The sequence below is a fragment of the Triturus cristatus genome, chromosome 3_1 (genome assembly GCF_964204655.1).
Source record: "Triturus cristatus chromosome 3_1, aTriCri1.1, whole genome shotgun sequence".
Taxonomy (NCBI): Eukaryota; Metazoa; Chordata; class Amphibia; order Caudata; family Salamandridae; genus Triturus; species Triturus cristatus.
This window is the reverse complement of record NC_140583.1, coordinates 531077627-531104559: the sequence shown is the minus strand read 5'-3', so window position 1 is coordinate 531104559 and position 26933 is coordinate 531077627. Positions and strand designations below refer to the sequence as shown.

The 26933-nt window shown below is 42.6% G+C and overlaps 1 protein-coding gene across 2 annotated transcripts in view; it reads left to right on the top strand.

The window, feature by feature from the left end:
• ACAN (aggrecan) overlaps positions 1 to 26933 on the top strand; it is a 228571-nt gene that overhangs the window by 125986 nt on the left and 75652 nt on the right. For both annotated transcript variants that reach the window (XM_085644462.1, XM_085644463.1), the window contains exons 7-10: positions 8263 to 8667; positions 10217 to 10391; positions 16354 to 16481; positions 17482 to 17775. In XM_085644462.1, coding sequence (XP_085500588.1) covers positions 8263 to 8667; positions 10217 to 10391; positions 16354 to 16481; positions 17482 to 17775 — 1002 coding nt within the window. The remainder of the gene's footprint in view (positions 1 to 8262; positions 8668 to 10216; positions 10392 to 16353; positions 16482 to 17481; positions 17776 to 26933) is intronic.

Genomic DNA, 26933 nt, shown 5'->3' with positions numbered 1-26933 from the left:
TATACCGCGGTACATGTGAATGATAAGGCAGTAGGTGATTGGCTAATGCCTGTGTTTACAAATGTAAAAGACAGCCATGTCATTGTCAGCGCAGTTTGGCTGCATTCTGCTTTTCTCTGCATTCTGACATCACCACCACCATTCCTGATGGATACAAGATCCAGAGGAAGGACTGCCCCACCTGCCCAGGAGGAGGACTCATCATCGCACACAAGAGCTCCCTCTGACTCTCCACCTCCACCATGAGCGACTCCTTCTCCCCCACCAAACACCTTCACTTCCAGATCCAGACCAGTCCTAGAACCACACTTTGTGGCACTCTCTGCCTACAGACTCCCTGGACCTCATGCCTCATTCTCCACTACCATCGCTGACCTCATCGCACCCCACTCCATCACCTCTATGAACTACATTCTCATCAGAGACCTGAACTTCCACCTCGACAACCCCGCCACCCTCCTGGACAACCTTGTCAACAGCAGACTGAAACAGCTTACCACCACTGCTGCCCACAAGGCAGGGCACACCCTCGACCCCATCTTCGTAGGTGGGAACAACATCCGCTTCAGCCACACCACGCAAGCCCCATGAACAGACCACCACTGCGTACACTTCCTCGGCAATGAACCCACCCCGCCCAAACCCGCACCCTGCCCTCCACTAAGCAACTGGAGCAAAGTCATGAGTAGCAGCTCAACTCCACCCTCAACCGCGATGCCCCCACTACCTCGACTGACACCAACCTCCAGCCAAAGAACTCCACAGATAGATCACCAACAGCATAGAAGAGCTCGCACCCCTACGCAACCCCGACAGACAGCGCACCAGGAAGGCCACCTGGTTCCCCACTGACCTCCAAGAATCCAGATGCACCTGCAGACGTCTCAAAATGAACTTGAGAAACAGCAAAACCTTAGAAGTTCGCACCACCTACAAGAACGCCATGACGGAATACCACCAATGCATCAGATCCACCAAAAGGACCTTCATCCAGAACAAGATCCTCGCCAACTCCAGCATCTCCAAGTAACTCTTCAGCGTCATCCAGGAATTCACCAAACCCCCCCAGAGAAACCACTGAGATCACCCCCTCCCAGGACCTCTGCAACAAGCTCGGTGCCTACTTACATCTGAAAATCAAGGGCCTCTACGACAACTTCAATGACCAGACTTCTGACTGAAACCACTCCTCCTCCAGCAACACCAGCCAGCCCACTATCTCCTCCTGGACCCCAGTGACCACCGAAGACATTGCATCAACCATGAAAGGCATCCACTCAGGAGCCCCCACGGACCCCTGCCACCACTGCCATTGATCCGGAACTTCGACGCACCATCAACACCACCTTCTAAACCGGCGTCTTTCCCGACCACTGAAAACACACAGTAGTCAGACCCCTACTCAAGAAGCCATCAGCAGATCCCATGGACCTCAAGAACTACAGACCCATCTCCCTCCTCCCCTTCGCGGTCAAAGTCACAGAGAAGACCGTCAATGCCCAACTCACAAAATTCATCGAAGAGAACTCCATTCTCGACCCCTCCCAATCCCTATTCCACAGCGACCACTGCACCAAGACCACCCTTCTCACCGCCACAGATGACAACCACATCCTCCTCGACCAAGGACACATCGCGGCCCTGAACCTACTTGACCTCTCTCCAGCGTTTGACACCATCTCTCACCGCAGAATCCATGAAGCTGGCATACAGGGAACCGCCCTCAACTGGCTCAGCTCCTTCCTCACCGGCAGAACCCAAAGAATCAGACTGCGACCCTTCTTCTCCGAACTCCTGGAAATCAACTGTGGAGTACCCCAAGGATCGTCACTCAGCCCCACGCTCTTCAACATCTACATGGCCCCCCTCGCTGCCATTGTCAGACAGCACAGACTCAGTATAGTATCCTACGCCAACGACACCCAGCTCATCCTCTCCCTAACCAAGGACCCCATCACCACCAGACTCAACTTTCAGGAAGGAATGAAGAACGTTGCATCCTGAATGAGCAGCAGCTGTGTGAAGCTCAACTTGGGGAATACGGAGATCCTTGTCCTTGGACCCTCACCCTCTACATGGGACAAAACCTGGTGGCCCACTGCCCTCAGCAGTCCCTCCACCCCCACGGGCCACACCCGAAACCTCGGCATCTTACTCGACTCCTCCCTCTCCATGACCCGACAGGTCAACGCGGTCACCTCCACCTGCTTCAACACCCTCCACATCCTCCGAAAGACCTTCAAATGGATCCCCCCCGAATCAAGGAAGACCGTCACCCACGCACTCATAACCAGCAGACTAGACTACAATAATGCCTTCTACGCTGGAATCAACAAGTCTCTGCTCCGCAAACTCCAGATCATACAGAACACCGCAGCCAGACTTGTCCTCGGCATCCCTCGACACAAACACATCTCCCAACACCTGCGTAGCCTCCACTGGCTCCCCGTTGAGAAAAGAGTGACCTTCAAGATACTCACCCACACCTAAAAATGCCTCAACAACACCAGTCCCCAATATCTCATCGATAGAATCTCCTTCCACGTACCCAAGAGAAACCTACCTTGCCCTCGCTGAACCCCCACACATCTGCAGAGCAAGAACAGGTGTAAGAACCTTCTCCTACATTGCAGCCAAGAACTGGAACGAGCTCCCGATCAAGATCAGATGCACCCCCCCTGCACATCTTCAGGAAAACCCTCAAGACCAGGATCTACGACTGACTGGAGCTGCTCCCCCCACCCCCAGCGCCTTGAGACACTCACAGGTGAGTAACGCGCTTAAAAAATTCCCTGATTGATTGATACTCAAAGTAATCTAAAAGTAACTAACAAGTATTCTAAAAGCAATTATTGTATAATGCAAACTGCTTTCTGAATCATCACCAACCTGTAATCATTGCAAACTTCAATCATACCTGCATTACATTGTGAAATCCTGCATTCCAAGTATATTTTATCTACCTGTCCCGAGTCCTGCTTGGTTCTAGAAATACAATACAAGTATACCTTTTTTTACATTTACCTAATTGGTCTGGATTCAGTATCTGAGTGTGTGCATCAGTCTTGATTGAGTGAATACAATAAATGCTTAACAAACCCTTTAGATAAGCCTAACTGCTCGCCCACACAACCACAACGAGAGTTCTTGGTTCTTACCTAATTTAGCCTCTGCTATACCTCTGGGGACTCCCTGGACTCTGTGCACACTATACCTTACTTTGGTATAATATATACAGACCCAACTTTCTACAATAACCATTTACTCAACTCTACATTACGCCTGTCCACCTTAGGTCACTCCACACCATTGTACTATAGAACATGCCACTATACTATATAACAGTATACTGTACTCTACGTCACTCTACTCTTCGACACTTCACTCTACAACACTCCACTCTATGCCACTCCACTGTACATCATTCCATTGTATGCCACTCCAGTATATCACATTCCACTCTACTCCACAACACTATACTCCACAACAGTGCACTGTATGACACTCTCCAGCACTCTCCTGTAACACACTCCACTTAATGACACTAATCTTGATGACAGTAAACTCTACAATTTGAAACAAATTTTGTTTAAGAATAAAAAACTATTGAATTTCAATGGAGAAACCGAAGGTTAGACCTTTAAAATAACGATGAAACTTCCATACAGAGCAAACTTAAAATACTAAAACATTACAAATTCTTCAGTTATATTTATGCCTTAAACTTATAATTTACACACCACCTTTAAATTAATATAACTTTATTTATTCTTTATCTACAAGTTAAACAGATAATCCCTTGTGCAATAAATAGAGTTACCTGAACCTCTGCTAGATTGAAATCTATCTATGGCCTATTGGACTAACCACACTGATATTGTTTCCAGCCCACCCCAAAAAACAAAATCATGTACTAAGTTGTTTAATTGAAAAATTACAAAAACTTGTTTTATTTAATTGTTGTTATCACAATCTAAAAAACATTTCTCTAAAACAGATTAAAATCTCATACACATATCTCAGACAATTCATATAAAACAATTTATAAAATAATCACAGTTTTACACAAGACATCAATCACAATAAAAACCATCATGGACTAAAGAGAAAAAGAAGTTTTTAGACAATGTACTCTGTCATTAAAAGAACAAATCATTTGGGAAAATTATTGAACACCCGACCTGCGTGCACTCCTTATCTTGCAAGTACAGGACCGAGTTACCCCTGGGATTATGTTAATCAGTATGCGTCAACGCGTTTCGATGGTTAGAATTGTAATTCCATCTTTATCAAGACCGTAGTTTTTCTCTGTTGTTGTTCCTGACTTCTATGTCCTTTTGCAAGAATAAAGTCCAATCAAACTTCATCACATTAAAAGATACCCGATATCTCAGTCATCTGGATCTGCTTCTATTTAAAACTGCAATCTATCTCTCACTTTAAACAAGTTATTTGTCTATGTCCCACACCGTTGCATCTGCTAGACACCTCCAATTAGGCTCGTGGAGAAGTTTACGATGACCTTAGTACTGCGTTCCTTACATGCACTCGGCTCCCGACTCAGTCACTTGTTATCCACGGGTCGAGGGGATTTTACAATACTCCACCACCTCTCCCTTGTCGTGCTCCTCAACTGTAGCGGTTCGCCAAGATGTGCGTCCTCCTCATGGTGTTCAATTCTTTATCTACCAAACTTAATCTACACAACAATGTAAATTTCTAAATGTATACTTATACCATTAATTTCTAAATTATGCTACTCCTTCATATTATTATAACTTGTGCATCACAATACACAATGTATTCATCTCTGTAGCCACACTACATTAACTATAACTCGCCACTCTACCGTGCACTGTGTTCTCACTAAAGATTTGATTTGCAATGTTATAACTGTTCTTGTAAATACAATTATTTTTGATGGCATAAGGGATATGATATAAAAGGTTATAAGCAGTGCATGGAGAAGGCGTGAGTAGAACACATCTTATCCATGCACTGCTTATATGGTCACCCTCATTTTCTCTGGACTTATGCTGCTGACACTTTGACTCTGTGCACTGTGGCACTGCTAACCAGGCCCCAGCACATGTGCTCTGACTCCTAAAACATGTTGAATTTGGTTATACTCCCAATTGGCCTATTTAACTAAACTATAAGTCTCAAGCATACAGTACCAAGTGTACCCAGGGACAATAAGTTAAATGTCACATAGTGTGACACCACTAAATTGATAATGCAAAACATGACTGCAGGTCTTCTACCAGTAATTCGACCTGTCAAAATAGCATCCTTTTAACACATCTAAACCCTCTTTTTAAATATTAATGTCACCCTAAGTATGCCTCAAGTGCCCGTAAGGCATGGTGCATGATATTTGAAAGAAGGTCATGTAGCCGTTTCATAATATAAACGTCCTCCCAGTGAAAATGTCGTAAAAGCTATTTTCACTGTAGCAGGGTTAGCTATTCCATAGAGATGCATTGGGATACTATATTAAAGTTAATAAAATTATCACAAATTAGGAACCAGATAAAAAGTTAATTCTTAGACTTTTTAAAATATTTATTACAACCCCAATTCATGATAAAGTCGGGTTTGTAATAAATATGTTGCAAAGTATACTTTTAAAAAGTCACCTTTAGCCTGCCTAAAGCCTCTAGAAGCCATTTGCCTGAGCTTGCAACTGTCATCCAGGAGCTGAATATCGCTTTCATTAGTTGTGAACTGGCCACGAAAGCTGAGAAAAAAGTCCTTGGGTACGGTTAGGAGGAAGTGTTTTAGCCCCATGGCAGGATGACCATCTGGACTATGCCTAGGAACTTAATTGCCTTCAAAGGAGCCTGTCCTGTCACAGGCAGATGTAGCTTACACCTGGACCTGCCCCTCTATTGTCCTACTAGCAATCGGAGCATCAATTCCAGTGAGAGATAAGCTGCTCCCAGAACCAGTTTTGAATGACTGCAGGGGAGGGTTTGCTCATTTCCCTGCCGACACCTGTAGGGTTGACACAGGGGCTCTGCACAGGGGCCAAAAGTTTATTCCATATTGGTGTTATGAAGATAAAAGCATTGTGGGATTGCTTGCAGTAGGGCACACAAGAGTGCTGCAATCATGGGTAGGATACCCACTGGCAACTTTTTCCCTATTGTCAAGGAGGAGCCAGGAGCAACCCAAAGGCCCAGAGCACTGCTGGACTTGTGGGAAACAGAAGAAGGGCTGCACCAATGGTTGTGACCAGTGAGGAGAGCCCCAAGTGCTGGACCGGCTCCCACTTGTACACAGGACAAAGAAGTGTACTGGAAGGTTCAGTTGTCTGACATTGTGTTAAACTATAGGGACACAATAGCTGCAAGAAGCCCACTTTCTTGACGAGTCCAGCTGACCATTTTCAACTGGATCTGCCATGGACTCTGCGGATGGCTTTTGTTGGAGTGAGTCAGATCTCCAAGTATTGTTCCTGAGGTCCTGGAACCATTGGCTGGTTTTAGAGTGCACTCATTCTACCAAAACTGCAAACACTGAGATTTAGAATTTTTTTCCAACTGTTACTCTGGAGTACCTGTTGGAGACCGAGACTGCCTCGAGCTGAAGCCATTGACTTTTTGGTTGGATCCAACTTGCTGGTCTAGCCCGCTCCTCAGCATCCCACCATTGTCGAACCCTGACTCAGATCCAGCTGACCCCAACGACGACTCGTTGATGACTACCTCTTCTCTAGAAATGTTTTAAATCCGAAGGTAATTCTTTGACCGGGACCAGCCTGATCCTTGAATTCGACCGGCACTCCTTCACAGTTGGCCTTAGAACATACCTTTTTGCAAGTCTAGTGCAACAAGTTGCCTTCAGTTGGTGCTTTGGGCCAGATGTTTGTAGGAACCGTTTTGCAAATACCTAATTGCAAATCCTTGTGATTCGCAATTAGGAAATCGTAAAGCAGCATATTTGAAAGTGTGTTGAGCACTTTCTGCGATTCTTAGGGGGTCGCAAATGACTTACCTCATGAATATTAATGAGGTAGGTCGCAATTAACGACCCCCTAGGATTCGCTAATATCACAGGAATGGTGGCCTGCTGGGGTTAGAAGACCACCATGTCTGGGATTGCTTTTTAAATAAAGCAAACATTTTGTTTTTTAAATGCTGCCTGTTTCCTTAAAGGTAAACAGGTTGCATTTAAAAAAGAAAAATTAAAAGTTTTCTGTTCATTTTCTAAGAGCAGGCAGTGGTCCGTGAGACCACTACCGTCTCTGAAAAAAAGTTTTCGCTGCCATTCCCATTTGCGAATGGGTTACCACCTACTTGAAGCAGGTGGTAAAGTGAGAATGTTTTGCGACCACATTCACAGTCACAAAACATTCATAGATACCATTAGGATTCGCTATTTGGAAGGGACATCCTAAACACACCCCTTCCAAATAGCGAATAGCCAACCCATTTTGCAATTCGGTAACAGGTTACCGAATCTCAAAATAGGGTTTGACACATTAAAAAGCATTTTTCATGTTTGCAAATGGGCCGATTCTGAGAATAGGCCTGTTTGCGAACGCAAAATTTCTTGTTACATATGCCCCTTTGTGTTTAAAAAAAAAAGTCAATTTATATCTACAGTGGATTTTTGTCGTTTTGGCATCATTTTATTAATGAAATATTCTCTAATTTTATAAAATGGAGTCAGACTTTTATTAAGTTACGCCTGTTTTCTCTGTGCCATAGCTACCAGGGGTTGAGGTTAGTTTAAATTACTGAAACCTTCACTGGGCCCAATAAGATTATGGGCCTCATTTAGAGTTTGGGGGACTGTGTTACTCTATCACAAACGTGACTTATATCCCGTCCACCGTATTGCAAGTCCATTATATCCTATGGCACTTGTAATATGGCAGACAGTAAATCACTACTGTGGACTCCACTTGTCTCTGTATTGTTAACCAGCCAGTTTAAATGGGCCCTTAACAGAAAAGTGAGAGTAAAGGTGTTCTACAATTGTGATGTCAGCAAAACCAGGCTCACTAAATGAGGTAAGTACAAGGAAAACATTAAAATTATTAATATAATAACTTTACAAAAAACCACAACTAAGATACATTTACAATGATTAGGCAATAATGCAGTGGAAGAGGGTTAATAAAATACTGTACAGGGCCTATTTATTTGGTCTATTATGTCTGTTTACTAAACCTATTATCTATTTAGATATTGTTATTAAGACCTTTTTTTGCTCAGCATATCTGAAACAAACAGTTTTGCATTTTTTTCGTAGGTGAACTTGAAGAGCCTGTTACTTTAATCCCAGAAAACTTCACAGATGCTGAGGAATCAGGTTCATTTATCACAGTTCAGACTGTTACACAGCCTGATGTGGAGATAATCTTCCCAAGTAATGTCACAGAAGAAGAAGCAAGGGGTAGCATTGCCACCCTGGAACCACTGGATATAACTCCTACTCCCTATGATACCCTGGAACCTTTCACTGCAACCCCCGAAATAGATGTAAGTGCCATAACAGAATCACTCTTCACAGAAGAACCATCTGAGAACAGAACTGACGATGGCATCTCTGGCATGACAGTGGAGGCTACTTTAGGACCAGAACTCACAACCATAGATGAAGTGATCATTCCAGCAACAGTCATTCCCGAGGACTTGCAGCCTCTTTCTCCAACTGGTAAGCAAAATTGAGGCGCACTACTTCAAGCTCACTTAACTTTGGTTTTCTTTGGAAAATCATACTACAGTGATCTCTTACATATGTACACTAATCTTAATTAAGGCAGCTATTGATAACTTCATAATCTACATTTGCATAACTAATAAGTGTATATAGTTCAAAAAGGACTCCAAGGTTCATGATCTTTCATGCACCTTACAATTCACATGTATTGCTTGCCTTTGGCGCCAAAGTGATCTCCAGAGTGGTGTATGTGCCCATGTTCTCTAAGTAATAGTTTTGCCTTTATAGTGTACAAACGTAATTGACATCCAAATGTAAAAAGGTACTATACATGCGTCTAATAAAATATAAAATGACAACTATGATGCCTTGATGGACCCAATCAAAAGCTAACTTCCAAGAGAAAGCAAAAAGCTTTAAAATAACAGCCACATTTGCTAAATACAAAACTATGAGCTGGTGGTGCAACGTTATAGGGTACAGTCTGCACCTTTTCAAGATAGCTATTTTACCTTCTAGTTCATCTACACGGATACCAGTTACTTGGTCCCTACTAACATGTAGGTCCCTACTAACTTTCATTTATTATAGAAAATAAGGAGCCTACTATCCTGAGGCAGACCCACTCAGACCTCAGCCACTTCAACCAAAGATAGTCTTTCTTACAAAGCAAAGTTTTATCATTTATACTGATGTCCAAATTCAAACAAAAACATGACATTTCTTAAGGAAAGCTAAGGATCTCAAATCAGGTTCTTTGGTTTTCAGTTATAATGAATTCACAGCCAGAAGAACGTGAAAGATTATTTTACAAAGCCATAGTACAAATTATCATGTGGCCATCAAGGGCTAGAGATGATCATGCAAAGAATAATTTAAAAAGATCAAACCTTAGTAGTTACTTTGCATTACTATATGAAGATTAACAAGGCTGGGCTTAGTTTCTGATCTTTGGCATTTCCTGTGGTTTTAGAATTTGTTTGTATAAAATTATGTATGGAGAGCTGATATTGTAATGGTTTCAGCAATGTAGAGTGTTTTTTAAAGCAAATTGGGTCCCACAAAAGACAAATCAAGCTAATTTTTCAAAAATAGCTAATTGTAAAGAGATTTTATTTCTATTGCAACATGATTTGCACAAAAAAGTGATAAGAGCTCATCAAGCTTTACAACATTTGTTGGCATTTACAACTTTGTTCCCAAAAGCTTAATAGATGAAAAGTGGTTAAATTGAATTCAGAAAAAAGCTTTCTTTTTCTGTTGTATAAATCCTCTGTATAGTGTATGACCCTGTTGAGTCCCCTAGGCACTTTCTGTGAGGTCAGGTAAGAGGCTAACACATTCATAGTCCATAGTTAGAGTAGTGTGGTCTATGTGGGAATAGTTGGGTGTCATGCAGAAGATTCAGAAGGGAACTCCAGTCGTGTATTTCTTATGCATTTTTAATATGTTTGTTTTGGAAGACTCATGAACTCAATTATATGCTAAACCAATGTCTGATTCCACAAGTATTGACTTTTATTTTAATGATCTGTTTGGACAGGTGTTGTCTTTCACTATCGTGCTGGTGCCAGCAGGTATTCTCTCAACTTTGCCCAAGCTAAACAAGCATGCAGAGACAACAATGCAATTATTGCAAGTCCAGCATTACTCCAGTTAGCCTATGAGAAAGGCTTTGATCAATGTGATGCGGGCTGGGTTTCTGACCAGACTGTGAGGTAAGAGAAAGTAGATTTAAAAAACTGGAGGAAACATATCCATGTAAACATGATGTATACTACTTTTCAGACTCTTACATACTAATGAATACATAGTTGGTTTGTGGATTATTATCTGGGACTTTTTGTAGTAATACCATATTTCTGTTAAGTGATAAGGTAAAAGCATTGCTGTACTAAATACAAAAAATTGAATGTCAGCTCCAGTTTGCCTTGATTGATCAATAGAGACAGAGAAATTAAAAACAGATTTGTTGTACAGAAATATTTGTAGTTTTTCTTTCTAAAGCAGTAACTCTCTGCAGTTGAAGTTTGGATTTGACTATTTACATATTTTAAGAAACGTTGATGCTGCAGAGGCAATGGAGATCGTCAACAAAGGATATGGAATGAAAATTACATCCACACCGATAGAAATGGAACAGGTCATAACTGAAATGAAAAGGAAGAAAACAATTTAAAAAAGGGCAATGCCATGCGTTCTCATCTTACTCTGTGTTCTCTAGGGAGTCTTTTTTGATTTATATATCTCAAAACTTCCGATTTTTTCTGGACGGATCCAGTGATTTCTCTTTGCTAATGTTTTACTTAGAAGTTTTGAAAATGCTGCCTTTCAAAGCTCAGACTCAATCCAGTCTGTGTCACCAATTTTTGAATTGCAGTATCGATTGAGAAACACATCTTTTTAAATATGATTTCCTTTATTTGGAAAAGACAGAGATAACAAGTCTTGTTTCATTTTATTAGACCTGTAGCTACACCAGAGCCGTCTTTTCCTTTAGAACTAAGAGAGGCAAATGTATCTATCTGATGTTATTTTAATACTGCAGGTAAAAATACAAATTTGTATAACTAAGCCTAGATTTTGGAAACCTCGTAGTGCCCATTGGATCACTTTCTCAAACTGCACAGAGGTGAGTTTGCAACCAAACACTTCTGTAAGGTTGGGGCTCGATAGATAATCCTTCAAAAAGATTGACTACAGGGTTCACAAAGACCCACCTAGTATGGGAACTGCGAAGAGCTTTAGCTCACTGGGTAAAGAGTAGTGTCTGCGTTCACTGTTCCAGAATCTGGATTTCTGAGCTGCATTAATGCCTATAGATCGTCCACATCATTGTTCTGTGGAATTTGGATGTTTTAAAAAATATCAGAACTTCCTATTCACCAGGATAATCCTGGCTCAGAAAATCAATATTTCAATGATGCAATTCAACATTTTGGAGGATTGAAGTCAAAGAACACTGGGTTCTGGAGCTTTCCTTAAACTAGTTGGAGGTTACAGAAGGTCAGGAAAAAAGCTCAAATAGTCCATTCATCTGCCTAGCGGTAGATATGCACTTAGGTTGGAATGAGATATACAATACCTAAACATTAATAAAGACCCTTGAGGCTATACTGTGAAAATATAGACTGAGAGAAGAGGGTGTGTGGTCAGCTCAGGTTTCCATATTTACAACACAATATATGATCAGGCACTGGATCCCACTGGAGTGGGAAAGCATGATAATCTGGGAGGGGTGGTGCCAAGGCAAATTGACTGGTAGCAACAGTGCTTTGAAAACTATAAGAAAAATTCTGATGTACTGGTGAGGAAACAACCATGACAAGGGGGCTGTTTCCACACATATCCTTAACCATGCATGCTTTACAACGCCTGCACTGTTACCATGCATAGCCTTTAAAGGTATGTGTGGTAAAGGAATGTGTGTGGTAAGGGTGGTGGAGGCTATCGGTGTTGTTAGAGGAAACTAAGAGACCCTTCTGCTTCCTCTTTACAATGTGTGCCGGGCCTCAGAAGAGCTGGAGAGGTAACGTCTTGGAGGGGTAAGGGGAATTTTATATTCATTTGGCTTTATTATTTATTTCTATTAATATTTTTATTATTTTATTAAGTATTTTTTTAGAGGGGAGATGCACAGTTTTCCTCTGTTAGGGCTCAGGAAGGAGGGGGCCTTTTTAGAAGGGCTTGGGATCAGGGATGGGGGTCGTTCAGGGTTCCGCTTCTAGGGCTCATGGTAGGAATGGGTAGTTTTAAGGGATGGGGGTTATGCAGGGGTCCGCTTATAGGGCTCAGGGAAAGGGCATTTGTTAGAAGGGTTGGGGACGGGGGGTCATGGGACCGGTTTAAGGACTCTGGCATGGATTAGGGAAATCCTTTACCACGAATATGCCCTTAACCTTCATGCTTTTACAACTAAATTTGTTGAAAAGGTATGTGTGATAAAGGCATATTTGTGGTAAGGGCTATACGTGGTAATGGCATTCGCATTGTAACGCTTGCATGGTAAAGGCATGCGTTGCAGCAGAATGCGTTATAACATCATAATACTGTGCTGGTGGAGCAGGCTTCTCATATTGAACAAACCATGGAAACTGTATGAATGAATGGATAAATATACAGTGATACAACCTACTATTACTCACTTCAGGGTATACCCTGGTGCTCAGACCCAACCCAGTTGAGAATGAATTAATCAGTTAAAGTGAGAAAAGATGGGCTTTTAGTAACGTTTTAAAGAGCTGTAATAATGCACAGTGAAGAGAATAGCTGAAAGAGCATTCTAATGTTTTGAAGCAAGGGTCTAAATAGAACAACCACCTTTCCTGGCACACCAGATCCTAGGAATGATCAGGCGTTTAGAGATAGCCAATCTAGTGACATTAAAATTAGGTGATGTGACCAGTGATGTCATCAGTGATGTCGTAAAAGATGTCATAGGATATGTCATAAGTGATGTAATGTGTGAGGTCATAAGAAGTGCATGGCAGGGGCGCTAGTCATGGTGGGGTTATGGTTAACAAAGCTATATAACTGTTGAATTCCTAGCTTAACGCCTCACTCCGCCACTTCCCTTGTGCATATGCCCCTGGGTCGACATAAAAGCTCACAAGATCGTCAACTCACACAGGTGTTCTCACCAGGCATTTCAAGAGACATCTAAAATGGCGGGCCATGCCCTTTTTAGGTCTCGCCTGAGACAGCGCTTCAGCGCTGCTCTCGCGAGAGCTTTTGTTAAAGGGGGATCTGGAAGTTCAAACGAGTGCTTTTCAGGCCTCCAAATACAGTGCATGTGCGCCGGACGCGCGCACCATTTGGCAACCTGAAAAGCACTGCCTGATCACTTTCACGGCAGCTTTGATGTCCTCAGTGAGCCATGCGGCCACTGAGGACATCAAAGCGGCCGTTACCAGACCCCCTACAAATACATGCCCACAATTCTATTCACAGCTTGGGTGAACCTCTGGGGGTGGCACTGCCGCTTTGATGTCCTCAGTGAGCCGCGCGGCCACTGAGGACATCAAAGCGGCCGTTACCAGACCCCCTACAAATACATGCCCACAATTCTATTCACAGCTTGGGTGAACCTCTGGGGTTGGCACTGTTACGCTAAAGATGTTCCTTTGACACCCTCAGATGGCTGCAGGGTGGTCTGAAAGAGCTGTTGTTAGAGCTACGGTCCAGAAGCTCTGAATGGTTTTATGACGCATGGCTGTGACATCACAAAAGACGAGAAGGCGTGAAGCCACGGCGCTGCACGGACCTGCGACCCTGCCACACCGCAGAGAGGCACAAACAGAGGGGACGTGGAATGAGAAATTGCGTTTAAGCGATTCGAACTTTTTATTTAAAATTGAATTTAAACTCGCCTCATCCCAATGAACGGCAGCTTCAATGTAACATGCGTGTACACGCTATTTGCCCTGTCCCCGTTTTTTTTAGCGGTGAACGTTGATTTGAGTAGTGTGCAGATTGAGAACCATCGCTGAAAATATCATGTTTCCCTTTGCGACAGAAGAGGTCTTAAATGATTGAGGGCCTGTGATTTCCAGGCTCTCTAGAGACTGCGTTACAGTTTCCTGTATACAATTCCCTCGGCCGCTAGGAGGAACACGGTGTGAACGTCAGGTGTGCATGCGTACACACATTACGACACAACCCTGGCGGCTGATCATGATTCACAATGCGCGAGGAGCCTCTGCTTATCACACGAGCGGGCCACGGGCAGACTGGACGAGTAGCCGTGTTTGCTTAGTGCAGGGAGAGGGAAACACTGCTCTCTCATGGCATTGTATGCAGCACCATAGCAACCCGGAGGCCTGCCTGGAAGCCCAGCGCGCAGGCAGGGGCAGGCAGGACGCATCCAGACTGTTGCAAGTTACCCCAGTCTAACTCCCCGCTCTTGCACAAATGAAGGGTGTGCTGCTGAACGACCCCAGCGCCCCACGACCGCGAGACCACGCTCCCGCATAAATGAGACGGCTGGGAGACCACCTCGGACGGGCTGTCGCAGGGGGCTTCCTTCAGGATGTGCGAAGTGGCGACTCAGGCGCGCAACACCCATTGGACTCACAGGGCTTCAGCCCCCCCCCGTCGTGTGTGGCAGCCCGGGCTGAGACAGCTTCCGGGCACACACACAGCCGCACCCGAGCACTTCACAGGTCTTTAAAAGACCATTTGCATATTAATGAGGCCTCGCTGTTGTTTCACCCCTTCTAAGATCCCCGGCAGCTCCACTCTACCGATTGCTTAAAGTTTCAGCCACCCCGAAATTTTTTCGTAGCCCCCCCAGAGGGAGTCAAAAACACACGCTTCTCGGCGCTATTCAGGGGTATGTAGCGCTATATCATTTAAATCTCGCAGCGCTTCGAACAAGTATTTGCAATGCCTTTTATTTATGTTTTAAAAAAACCAAACTTAAATAAAAAGCATTGTCATTTACAATGCCAATAGCTCAAACTCCTATAAATGCGAGACCTATTACATTGCAAATGCTTGTTTATCAACCCACCCATCCACTACATCTCTACAGTGATTAAGTGTTTGTAAAGGCAGATCAATTTCATGGAAACCAGGACTCCACATCTCTTCGAATGTTTGCATACTTCAGGATTATAAATACAGCCTGTTCCCTTTCCTATCCTTTCCAGCTCAATCGCTGGAATTCGCTCCCCTAACTCAGTCAGAGGATATTTTCTTCTTATATGCCACTATGGGTATCTAGATATAATCATGCAGTCAATAGTGTGATAAATGAATAAAATATTTACTGATGCCTAAGGGGTGTTGAACCTTCAGGAAATCGATTACAGGAGGCCAATTTAGAAGTGACCATAGATGATGAATGCTGGCAGTACTGTGAAGCCCTGACAGGATCTATTTCCGTAGGTTTATACATTTGAAATCACTACACTACATGCGTTACTTTTAAGTTCACTTACACAAAGTTTGATCCGACAGTAAGTCCTAATTTCGGTAGATGTACACCCGGATTTCCTTCATCAGGCACCGTATTGTCCATATAGCCAGAACTTTTGGGGAAAGGTTATTATTGTGATATTTAAGATTACTTGAGTGTTTTTGAAGCCATTCCTGTTCTGCTACTTGGGTATGTCGCAAATGTGCAATGTTCGCACCAATGCCTTATACCTAATGACGTGGAGGAAAGGACCGCCCAAGATATACGATTGGTTAAAAGACACTGTATTCTGTAACGATATTACTGTCATATACTCAACTCTAAAGCCATTTTTGCCACATCCACAAGACATTTGGGGTTTGATAGGAGAATATTTTGAAATTCTGAAGATGAGATGTGATCTGTTCCAGATACTCATATGCCATACCTACTCTAGGCTGCTCATGCTTTTCAGAATCGTGGGAGGGGGTTTTATGCTGGCGACGGTCTGTGTCTTTGGTGTTATTGAACAGATGTTTATTCTGGCAGTACTTTCTACTTCTGTAAAGTAATAGTTCTTTATTTTTACCATGTTGTATGAAGCACGGGGTTTCTCTTGGGGGGGTCATGATTACTGGACTTTATTGTTGCTGTCACCCACCTTGAAGCATCCTTCTGTTGTGTTGAATGTGAAATTTACAAAAAATATAAAAACTTCTGTTAATATAATAAAATAAAAGAAGTCGCAGCCATATGTTTCACTGCTGTTCCCTCTTTCACAGATACCCAATTGTGACCCCAAGAAAAAACTGCTTCGGAGATAAGAATGACCTCCCCGGAGTGCGCAACTACGGCGTGGCTCACCCAGCAGAGACATTCGATGTGTACTGTTACATTGATAGATTGGGAGGTATGCCATCCACACTCTTCGTTAACGTCATGTGCAGAGTCTGACGAGATAAACTACATCGCACAAATGTAGCAGTCTGTTTCCGTACCATTTCCTCTCAGCTATCCAAAGCGCCTTGTTTTCATTCTAGCTTCCTTTCCGAAGCTTTCTGTGCACTCTACCCACGTGCCGATCTATCATGTTTTCCGACCGTACCTGTACCCCTTCAGACCTGATAGCTGCTGTTCATGTGCTACTCATCTGTCACGTGGCCTCTGTACTGATTCTAAAGAGTCGTGAGAGGTTTCTGCACCAATCCATGCTATTTATCCGTCTGTTGATGTGACCCATTTCGTGTGCTTGTTCAAGGATTGACTAGCCTCTTCCTGCTCAGCAGTTCAATTCAATGTATAGCCATTGTTGGTATTTATGTACCTCGTCTCCCACGTTTTCCAACGGTTTCTCTACTTAGATGTACACAATTCCTCCAAGCTACCGAATGGTGGATTCACACGATTCTTATTAACTGTTTTTCCATCCACATCTGTAAAAAAATCGCTGTTACCCATTAATTTCCATATAAATGTCTTTAATGTATTCAAGTGTAAACCATGCAATTGATGGGTATGAGCAAAAAGAAAAATTCTAATTCAGTACATCATTCCTCACAGCTCGTTCAAAATTACACATAGATACAAATTATCAGCAATACAAATTAATGGATCAAAATATACACCGCAATTAAGAGATACCCCACTGTACTTGGCTGCCCTTAATGTTTATGTATGATTCTACCTTGTTGCCTTCTGTTTCTTAAGCTCTGCCTACCTTGCTTCCGGACGTTTTAGGTACCCTCTTTACTTATATGTCCTAAGAGTTAACTGCCCTATTTGACCTTCCTGTCCAAAACATTTATTTAAATAAAGTGTCAAAAGTTTTCTGTATCATATTCCTATCTTTAAAACAATGCCCAGCTGTTCCTCATGATTTTCCCTGTGCCTCTTGTATTTTTTGTCTTCAGGGAAGGTGTTCTTTGCAACCCAGCCAGGTCACTTCACTTTTGAAGAAGCTCATGAATACTGTCAGAACCAAAACTCCACTCTGGCCACTACTGGACAGTTGTATGCTGCTTGGAAGCTGGGCATGGATAAATGTCGTGCCGGGTGGCTGGCTGATGGCAGCATCCGTTACCCAATTGTGACTCCCCGCCCGGCCTGTGGGGGAGACAAACCTGGAGTCAGGACCGTCTACGTCCATGCCAATCAAACTGGATACCCGGATCCTCTGTCCCGCCATGATGCCTACTGTTTTAGAGGTACTGTTGAGAGGTACTGGCCTTCTGTACGACCCGATTTTCCAAAGATTCTCTCCCATTGTGTGGCTATGGGAAAAATCTTTTGAAAACATAAGGCCTGTTGTTTGCTTAAAAGTCATTGCGGCCCTGCAGACTCTGGCCCTGAAAATAAAAATAACAAGAGGAATGATACATTTTTAGTAAGAGCTTAGACACGTGTTACCAAGAGGAAATGTACATGATATATTATTTTGTTGCTTTATGTTATGCTTTCTTAGGTAAAGTGATACTTCTAAAACCTATCCTGGACTATGAATTATAAACTCAATGGAACGTATCTGCCGTGTTATCATGCTGGTGTCACCTTCCAGTGGATAAAATGTCAACAGCATCTGTGTTCAAATTCGATTGACTACACAGCAGTTTAAGGAGCTCCACATTCATACATGAGCATAATTCAAACTCTTTGCACACAATTTCAAAGCACTACATAACACTGGCTTAGGTTACCTCAACAATTGCATCTGCTTTTACAAACTTTCCAGACACCTCCGCTCGTCTGGACTCCTACTTGTCCAAATCCCACACATACGGAAAAGCAGATCTGGCAGTCAAATTTTCTCCTTCATCATATCTAAAGCATGAAATGACCTGCATCTATACATAAGAGCCTCTTCCTCACTTCTTGAATTCCACAAGAAGGTGGAAATCCTAACTTTTGTAGTAGTCCCACTAGGTCCTAGGCGTGCCTAGCCCCACACCTGCTAAGCACCAGGATACCTTCCCAGGTGATAGTGTGCTCTACAAATCTGCATAAGATAAGATAACATAACATAACAGCAATGTTCACCCCAAAAAGGTCTCTTGCTGGTATTGGCAGATAACATTTATTTTTTGTAACACAACTCAAAGATACTCATTTCAATGTTCACTGAAAAATGAAACGTTGAAATAACTTACAGATATTTGACTTATATGATCACAGGACCAAACAGAGATTCTTTGCCTGAATGGATTGATCCACTGAGCCATGACGCTCTATTTGATAGTATGTCACTATATTGAGGTCAAGAATACTGACCTGCACATATATCAATTACACAGTTTGGACAACCAACAGATAATCAAGGTTCTCATATACAGGGAAGTATAGATTTACTACTCTTAATTAAATTTTACGCAGCCTTTACATCTTTGTCATTACCACGCGTGTGCGTACCATATGAGTCTTAAACATGGAGGTAAGCACCCAGAGGGCACATTTATGACACTATACAAAGCAGGTAAGTCATTTTAAAATCATTTTAAGTTAGGTGTATATATATAAATATATTTATCATGTGTTTCTATATGCATATATTGTAGTGTTATGTCACTCAACAAAGGGAAAGTAGGGGGCTTTGGGGTTTAGAGATAGTTAGTTGTAAGGGGTAGCAAGATGTTTTTACGGTTCAGTGTTAGGTAGTGTATAGGGGTAGTAAGGAGTTTTAAGATTAAAGAGATACTGTATAGGAGTTGTAAAGAGTTCACAGCATTCAGGAGAGGGTAGAGTACAGGGGAAATAATGATTTTTTTAGGGCTCATGGTGGGTAGTGTATAGGGGTAGTAAGGAGTAATTTGGGTTAATGTGTGGGTAGTGTATAAGGGTAATTGCTGGTACCAAAGTGTTTTTTTTTTCAAACTTGGAAGGGGATTAATTTTTTAGAGATAAAATGAGATTAGAGAATAGAATAAAACACAGTCACCATGTGATTAACAGTATAATCTTTACCAACAGTCATCTACACTATTTAAACCCCCTGCAGTATTTTCATACTGTTATCTTGTACTTTGTTAAAATATTTAGTTTAAATTTGGCATTAGTTTATAGACAAAGGTGGGTGTTTTTTTTTCAGAATGTTTAAACAGCATACTTTAATTTTTAGTGGCAACTTCTTATGCCGAACACGCGCTTAGCTATCACAGAATGATTGTTACTGCGTGCGTACACAACCTTTATTAATTGCTATAATTGCCATTATAATTTCAATACTCTCAACCCATACTCAGCAGGTGAAAAAACTCAGAGATAAAGAACTGCTGCTGAGAATAGTATGACCTGCAGCTCACATGCTTGAATACTTTCATGGCTACCTCAGTCTTTCATCCTCCTGAAAAGTTAATACAAATAAATACATTGAGTTAGGTATTAAAAACATTTTTTAACGTTATATATTATTATTATTAGTAGTGGAAGTAGTAGTAGTAGTAGGAGTATTATTAGCATTATTACCTCATGCGTCTTATATTTTGTGAAAATACTTCTACCCAATTGTCAGAACCAGATTAAAAGATATGCAAAAACAGTATAATATCTATCAGCATCTCTAACATGCAGTCTTTACCCTGACTCTTGCTCTGCCAGCCTCAGGCCCGCATTCCATTCCTTTTCCTCATTTCCAGTAGGATGCTTAATAAATTAGGACCAAGAGGAATTATGAGAGAGTCTAAGTTATGTGAATTCATCTAGCTCGCCATCATGTATTTTCATTTTCTTAAATCTTGTGATGAGATCCCTTACACAAGAGAACTCGGATGTCATGATAGACTAGGCAGTAAAGCTGCCATGCAGAATAGTTTGGGCCAACAGTTCATCATTTTGGAGAATGTCCAAGAGAATAGTACTGTCTGACTTGAACAGTTTGCAGTTGGATCATCAGAACTCTTATAAGCACTCTGGCTCCTGAAGACATGTTCATAGAGCCAGGCTTCGGGCAAGGAAGAATAGAATTGTTGGATGCCAGCGACATAATGTCTGATAACTATATAATTGAATCAGTGCATCGTTTTCCAAACAGTGACTACATGGTACTGACTCTAGAGATGATACTAAGCTTAAAATCGTTCTGGAATCACTGGGCACGATAGGTTTGGGAATGACCCTTGCTAAACAAATACTGGATTCATTAACAGTGCCAGTCTCGAGAATCAAATGTTCACATAATCTCAAGAATAATACAAACTGCAGAGTTCCTGGTCCGGAAAAGCTAAGACACTTAGAATGTGCCCTTTATACTATCTCCTGTCTCAAAAATTCAAACAGTGTACAGTTCTCATTAAAGCACTGGCTCCCTTCTTGGGGGCGGTGTAGTAGATGGCGACTGGCATGCCACAAAGGTACACTGAGCATGTACTCAGTCTGACTGAGACACAACAAATCAGAAGGATTGGATTGGGAACAAAAATAGGACCGGCACCCTAAATGAAAAAAGGCGTTCAGATTTGCAGATTGCGACTATTCGCAAAAAACTGCATCAGTGGTTTAAGTATTATGAAATGAAGGAAGGGGGTTTCTCTGAAAGAGGCATGTTTTCTTATCTTAAGACATGCGCATATGCCGAGGCACACCAAATAAGTCCATATTGTAGTATAGGCAGTAACCAACGTAGTAATCACAGGGAGTCCATAAAATATTCCTTTCTCTTTATTCTCTTATTCTTTCATTCTCAAAGATTCATCTACAAAAACACACTTGCAGCCGACACGTGTTTCATCCATCTGACTTTTTCAAGGCTAGGAGGTATAGGCAAAGAAACACGGCACCGCATAGCAAAGCGTACCCGTAGTAAATGTGGTAAGTGAAGATTCTGAGTGTATGTAATCATATGTCGAATTCGAAAAAACAGTCATGCGTTCATTCACAATATATGTCGGATCACACAAATTGCATTAGGTTAAAGTCTCCAATAATAGTAAATAAGTCTGTGGCCCACCGTTCCAACAACGAGTACCTGTACCTGCAGATAAAAGCAATCAGCGTAAAGATCGAACGTTGAGGTAGTCTATGGCTTATGGCCCCAACAAAAGATGACCGTACCTGCAGGTGTTCACAATGTAATGTAGAGGTCCATCACAGAATAAAATTTGGCGAACACCATGTCCTGTAACCACCTGGTGAGAATGTATATCCCAGACCTGTTATATTTAAATCTCGTAGAAAACAGTGTACACCTGAGTACAGCCAAACAAACGTACTGTCGATGCCAACCGTGAAATGTCACGGAGACCAACTGATCACAAAGCCCTGATAAGCCTGTAGATAAAGTGAACCGGCATGCGTCCAGTCTTCTATGAGCACCAGATTCCAGAACACTAAACAAGTAAATGTCATCCTGAAAGTCTGGAGTTCGGCAATACCAAATATGTGTTGATTTGCACAATCAATTGTATAACTATACGAAAGTATAAAAACAATATATTTACTAATTCCATATGACCTACAGAATCTATTGATTCAGTAGAGCACTCAAAACAGGACCTTTCTCAGATTTTCAGTAATTCTTTTCCCAAAACATCGTAGTTCTCTCCAGTCTCCCTTGCACTCACATAGATCCCTTGCCAAGACTTGACACCCAACTTTGTTCTTCATTCCTCTGGGTTTCTCGAGTAGGGTAACCAGCATGTGTGGGTTTTCTATTGGTTAAAGGTGCCCACTGGCTATAAACTAGATGTAGTGAATTCGTGACTTTGGGAAAGCAGTTGCTAGCAAAATTCCAGCTTAGGATACCTGTCTTTTGGTCAGAGACATCATCACTAGACCGTATGGAAACAGGTCACAACCAAATATTTTAACAATTATGCATCCTATGGTTTCTATAGCTGAGCGCCACACCTCACTCACCCTGACTGGCTGGTTGTGCAATTACACTGAATATGACTTTTGTGAAATTTTTTACATTTTCCCCAAAACATGGTAGTCCAAACCAGTCCGCCCTCGCACTTAAATAAGTCACTGCCAAGGTTCTCCAGGGTCTCCTGAGCATGCGGGTACCTGACATGCATGTTTTTTTTGCTATGGATTCAGGGTTCTCCCATTAATACACTGGGTGTATATGATTTTGAAAGCTGCCAGTGAAATACTGGTTTAGGTTACCTCAACTTCGGTCACAGATATCACCCCTGGTCTGACACATACCACAATCAAATATTTTTTACAGCTTCTCATCCTGAAGTTTCTATTGCTGGGTGCTGGATCTCTATCACCGTGGTTTGTCAGTGAGATCACATGAAATATGTCAGATTGTTTAACTTTTTGTCCTAAAACACGGTAATTCCCTTCAGTCTTCCTTGTACAGAAACATACCCCTTTCAAGGCTTAACCCCAAATGTTGTGTTCCTCCTGGTCACCTGAGTTTGGGAGTACCCAATGTATAATTTTTTAAGGGTGCAGATTATCCACAGGCAAAAACTGGTTATGGCGCGTTTTGAAAACTTGGACAGCAGCTGCAAGCAACTCTTTGGGTTACTGATATCTCCTCTGGGCTGTATGGAAACACAACCTTATGTTTTGAACATCTGCACACCCTACGTTTTCTGTTGCTGGGTGGCAGAATGCCAATGCTCTGATTGGCTAGCCAGCAGAACAGGCTGAACACAACATTGGTGGAAAGATTCGGGCTGCTCTTCCCACCAACTCTTATTCTTCCTTCCCTCCCACCAACAAAAGGTGTCTCAAGCTCGTGAGGAAGTAATAGCTGGTCTTAGCCCCTCCCATTGCCCCGCCCACCCGCTCAATCCTTGAATGAACCTGGAAGGAGCTATGTAATCCCTCACAGGCCCATCCAATTTCTGGGTTATGCCACCAGTGATGTCACACACATATTAATGAGGCATCCCTGAAGAAAACACCGGGATGCCTCATTCAGGAGTGTGTTAGTGCCCAGAAAAGATCAAGCACTGGCAAACTCCACCCATACCTAGGACCAGGAAAAGATCGTCACCCATCAAGGGCAAACAAAAAAAATGGCCACCAGCGGAACTGTTGGCTGCCCTTAACGTATATACATATTAAGGGCGCCCTGGACACATTAACCATTTCTTGCATTCAATGGAGCAGAGAGAGAATTAGAGAGATAGGGAAATACAAACACAAGAAAGGAAGGCTGTATTGGATCTTTTAGGCCCTATATTATGAACAATTTCCTACATTCAAATACAGCACGACACAGACTCGCACACTCAATGCGTATGGTCATTTTGAAGTGCCCACGATCCATACACAAGACTGCCATTACTAGGTACGATAGATGGCAGCAAGATCCAAGTCCTTCCTTGTGTGGAACACCCTACAGGCCAACCCCATGCCATCATTTTCAATCACATTGATTTAGTCATTCTAAGCTAACATTCAAGATCTCAGTAATAAGACAGAGGTACTGCTTAAACCTTGTGAAGTGTGCAAATACATTCATCGGAAATGTCTGCATTATTATGACATTTAGTGAAACGAGACATGATACATGAACACATGGGACAAGGGGAATCTACCTGCTTCATGCACTTGCTCCATAAGGGCCTTACAAATAAAGCTGAGCTTCCGTGCATAGTCAGAATCCAATGTTAGAGCTAATGTCACATCCAGGTCACAGAGAACTGATTTACCCTTGGTGGAGTGAGCAATAATGGAGAAGGCTGGCATGATTATCTCCGGGTCATGGTAAGAATCTGAAGTGGCCTTTGAAATGAAGGAAGCACAGGAACATCAAAGTTAGTTGTGTTTGCTGGAATTGACAAAAACTCTCGGGCATATTCAAGATATTAAAAAATGTGGATAAGAAACTCGTAGAGGTAAACTTAAAAACTTAGTTTTAGAGTACTTCACAAAGTGTTGATTGTTATTAGGGCAACTTAGTAGATGTTGACCTGTAACGAACAATTGTAAACAAAACACCATAGTTATTTAAATTACTTTCTCTGAGCCTTTCAATCTTTCCAGTCGGAGGATTAAATACTTAAATGTTGAGCAACCAAACTTGAATGTTCAATACAAATGTGGGTGGAAGGGTGGGTATGAGTATTTATTCACATCTGACACAGATGACAAGATTTTTGAGAAACGATTCAGATATTTTTCCCGTTAAATAACTGTACATTTGATTTGCTAGAATCGGATTTCTGTGAACCTCAGGCAGTAAATGAAAAGTCCCGACCAATTTACAAATAGGGAATTTCCTAGTGAGAAACTTACCTTTGCCCATTAAAGACACAAATGACAGGGTGAGTACTTGCATTTAGTGGCAAAGAGGTCAGCTTAGTGAGATCTTCAGTGTACCAGAGCAAAGCAGAGAAGCTTGTTATTGATTAGATTCAAAAGCCAGATTTCAATTAGTATTCCACTGTTAAGGTAAAATATGTCTTGTTTGAGTAGAGGCTAAATGCATGTCTGGTTGGGTATGACAAAAATAAATAAACCCTTGAACACTAGAAAGGGTGGATTTTATAGCAAGGAGGAAATTATCTTCAGCATAATGAAAAATTTCCTAGCTAACGTAACGGAAAGTTTCAATTCTATTAAGGACTCGGAGGTGAGGATTATGCTATCCTTTCTTCACTTTATTGATAGCAGCCATTCAAAGTCAAAACAAACTACCATTCTCATGAACCATAGGGAATAAACATTAAAATCATAGAGTGTCCACAGATAGAGTGTCCTCTTCAATGCACCAATCAGGAGTTCCCAGGGTATTGACAGTCCTCTGTTTGTGACTACCCTTCCTCTTTCGTCGCTCAGTCAGCCAACAAATTCACATCAGGAGTCTTGTTTACTCGAATCCCCTGGAAAATTAAAAGAAGGCGTAAGCGACAGTAGTGGCTAAGGTTTAGCCATAAGGAAAAAAAGCAACAAAGCATATACAAGATCAGGATACCAGAATGTCATGTAAACATTTTACTTACCCCAATACGAGGGAGGGAAGACAACCAAGTTGTACCCTGGGTGGGATAATCCTCGCCTCCGAGTCCTTAATAGAATTGAAACTTTCTGTTATGTTAGCTAGGAAATTTTTCATTCTATGTCAGGACCGGAGGCGAGGATTATGCTCGTTTAAAGCTTGCTCACAACTAAATGAGCCATGTCAATAACCAGTTTGAAATAAAACCGCTTAAAGGTTGAGTCTGAAGACCAATCCGCTGCATTGAGGATGTCTTCCAGACGAGCTCCCAGGGTAAAGGCCTTGGAGACCATAGCTCCTCTTGTAGAATGAGCACCAAAAGCTCGCAAATCTATACCTGCTTACTGCATAATCCAACTAACCCAACCTTCAATCGTGGGAGAAGAAACCGCCTTATGAGGCTTCTTAAGCGCAATGAGCAACTGGAGTTCCCCGGGGGTCTCAACTCCTCTGTCATCTCCTCGTAGGCCTTGAGACAGGCCACTACACAGAGCTTGGGAGAGTCAGGGAAAGCAGGGTAGGAGACAGTAGGGTAGGAGACAGTAGTCATCCTACACTTGGTGCACCTACGAATGGTGAACGTGACACCAGTGGGAGAAAAGATCCTACCGGGCACATCCAAAGCTCTGACATCAGAGACCCATCTGCAAGAAATCAGGCACAGAAGCATTGCCATCTTAGCCGAAAGCTCTTTCCTGGACAGGAACCTATTCGGTTGCCAAGACTGAAAGAGGTTCAACACTCTGTTAACATCCCATAACTGGGAATACCGAGGTTCCGGGGGAAGTGACAGGCGTATACCCCTGAGGAGTCGACAAACCAAGGGATGCTCCCCGACAGGCGTACCATCAACTAAAGCGTGACCAGCAGAAATGGCGGACCTGAAGGTGTTGATGGTCCTATACGCGAGACCATCCTCTGCTAGGGAGGCCAAAAAATTCAAGATGGCGGTCACATCCGCTGTCATGGGATTGAAATTCCGTCGCAGACACCAACGACACCACCGTCTCCATGTGGAGCGATAACGCTTGAGAGTGCTGTCTGCCCAGGCCTTGGAGAGGAAAGTCTCAGCCGCTCCCGAAAGGCCCGGGACGTCCATCGTCCCCTGTAATCCGCCACACCATTAGAGTCAGGGAGCCCTGTTCAATCAATGGGTGAGGATGTCCGTCCGGACTCAGAAGAAGAGCAGGAAACTGGGGAAGTGGGATCGGAAAATCCCAGGAAAGTTCCAGTAGAACCCGAAACCAGACTTGAGACCTCCAAATCGGCAAGATTAGAACAGTGGATGCTCTCTATCGGCGAACCTGGGCCGAAACCCGGGTTATCATTGCAAACGGGGGAAAGGCGTAGCCCACTTCGGTCCTCCAGTCCTGAAGGAAAGCGTCCGTCTGTTCCTCTAGAGGGTCCGGCCTCCAACTGTAAAACCGGGGAAGTTGGTAATCCAGGCGGGAGGTGAAGAGGTTGATCGAG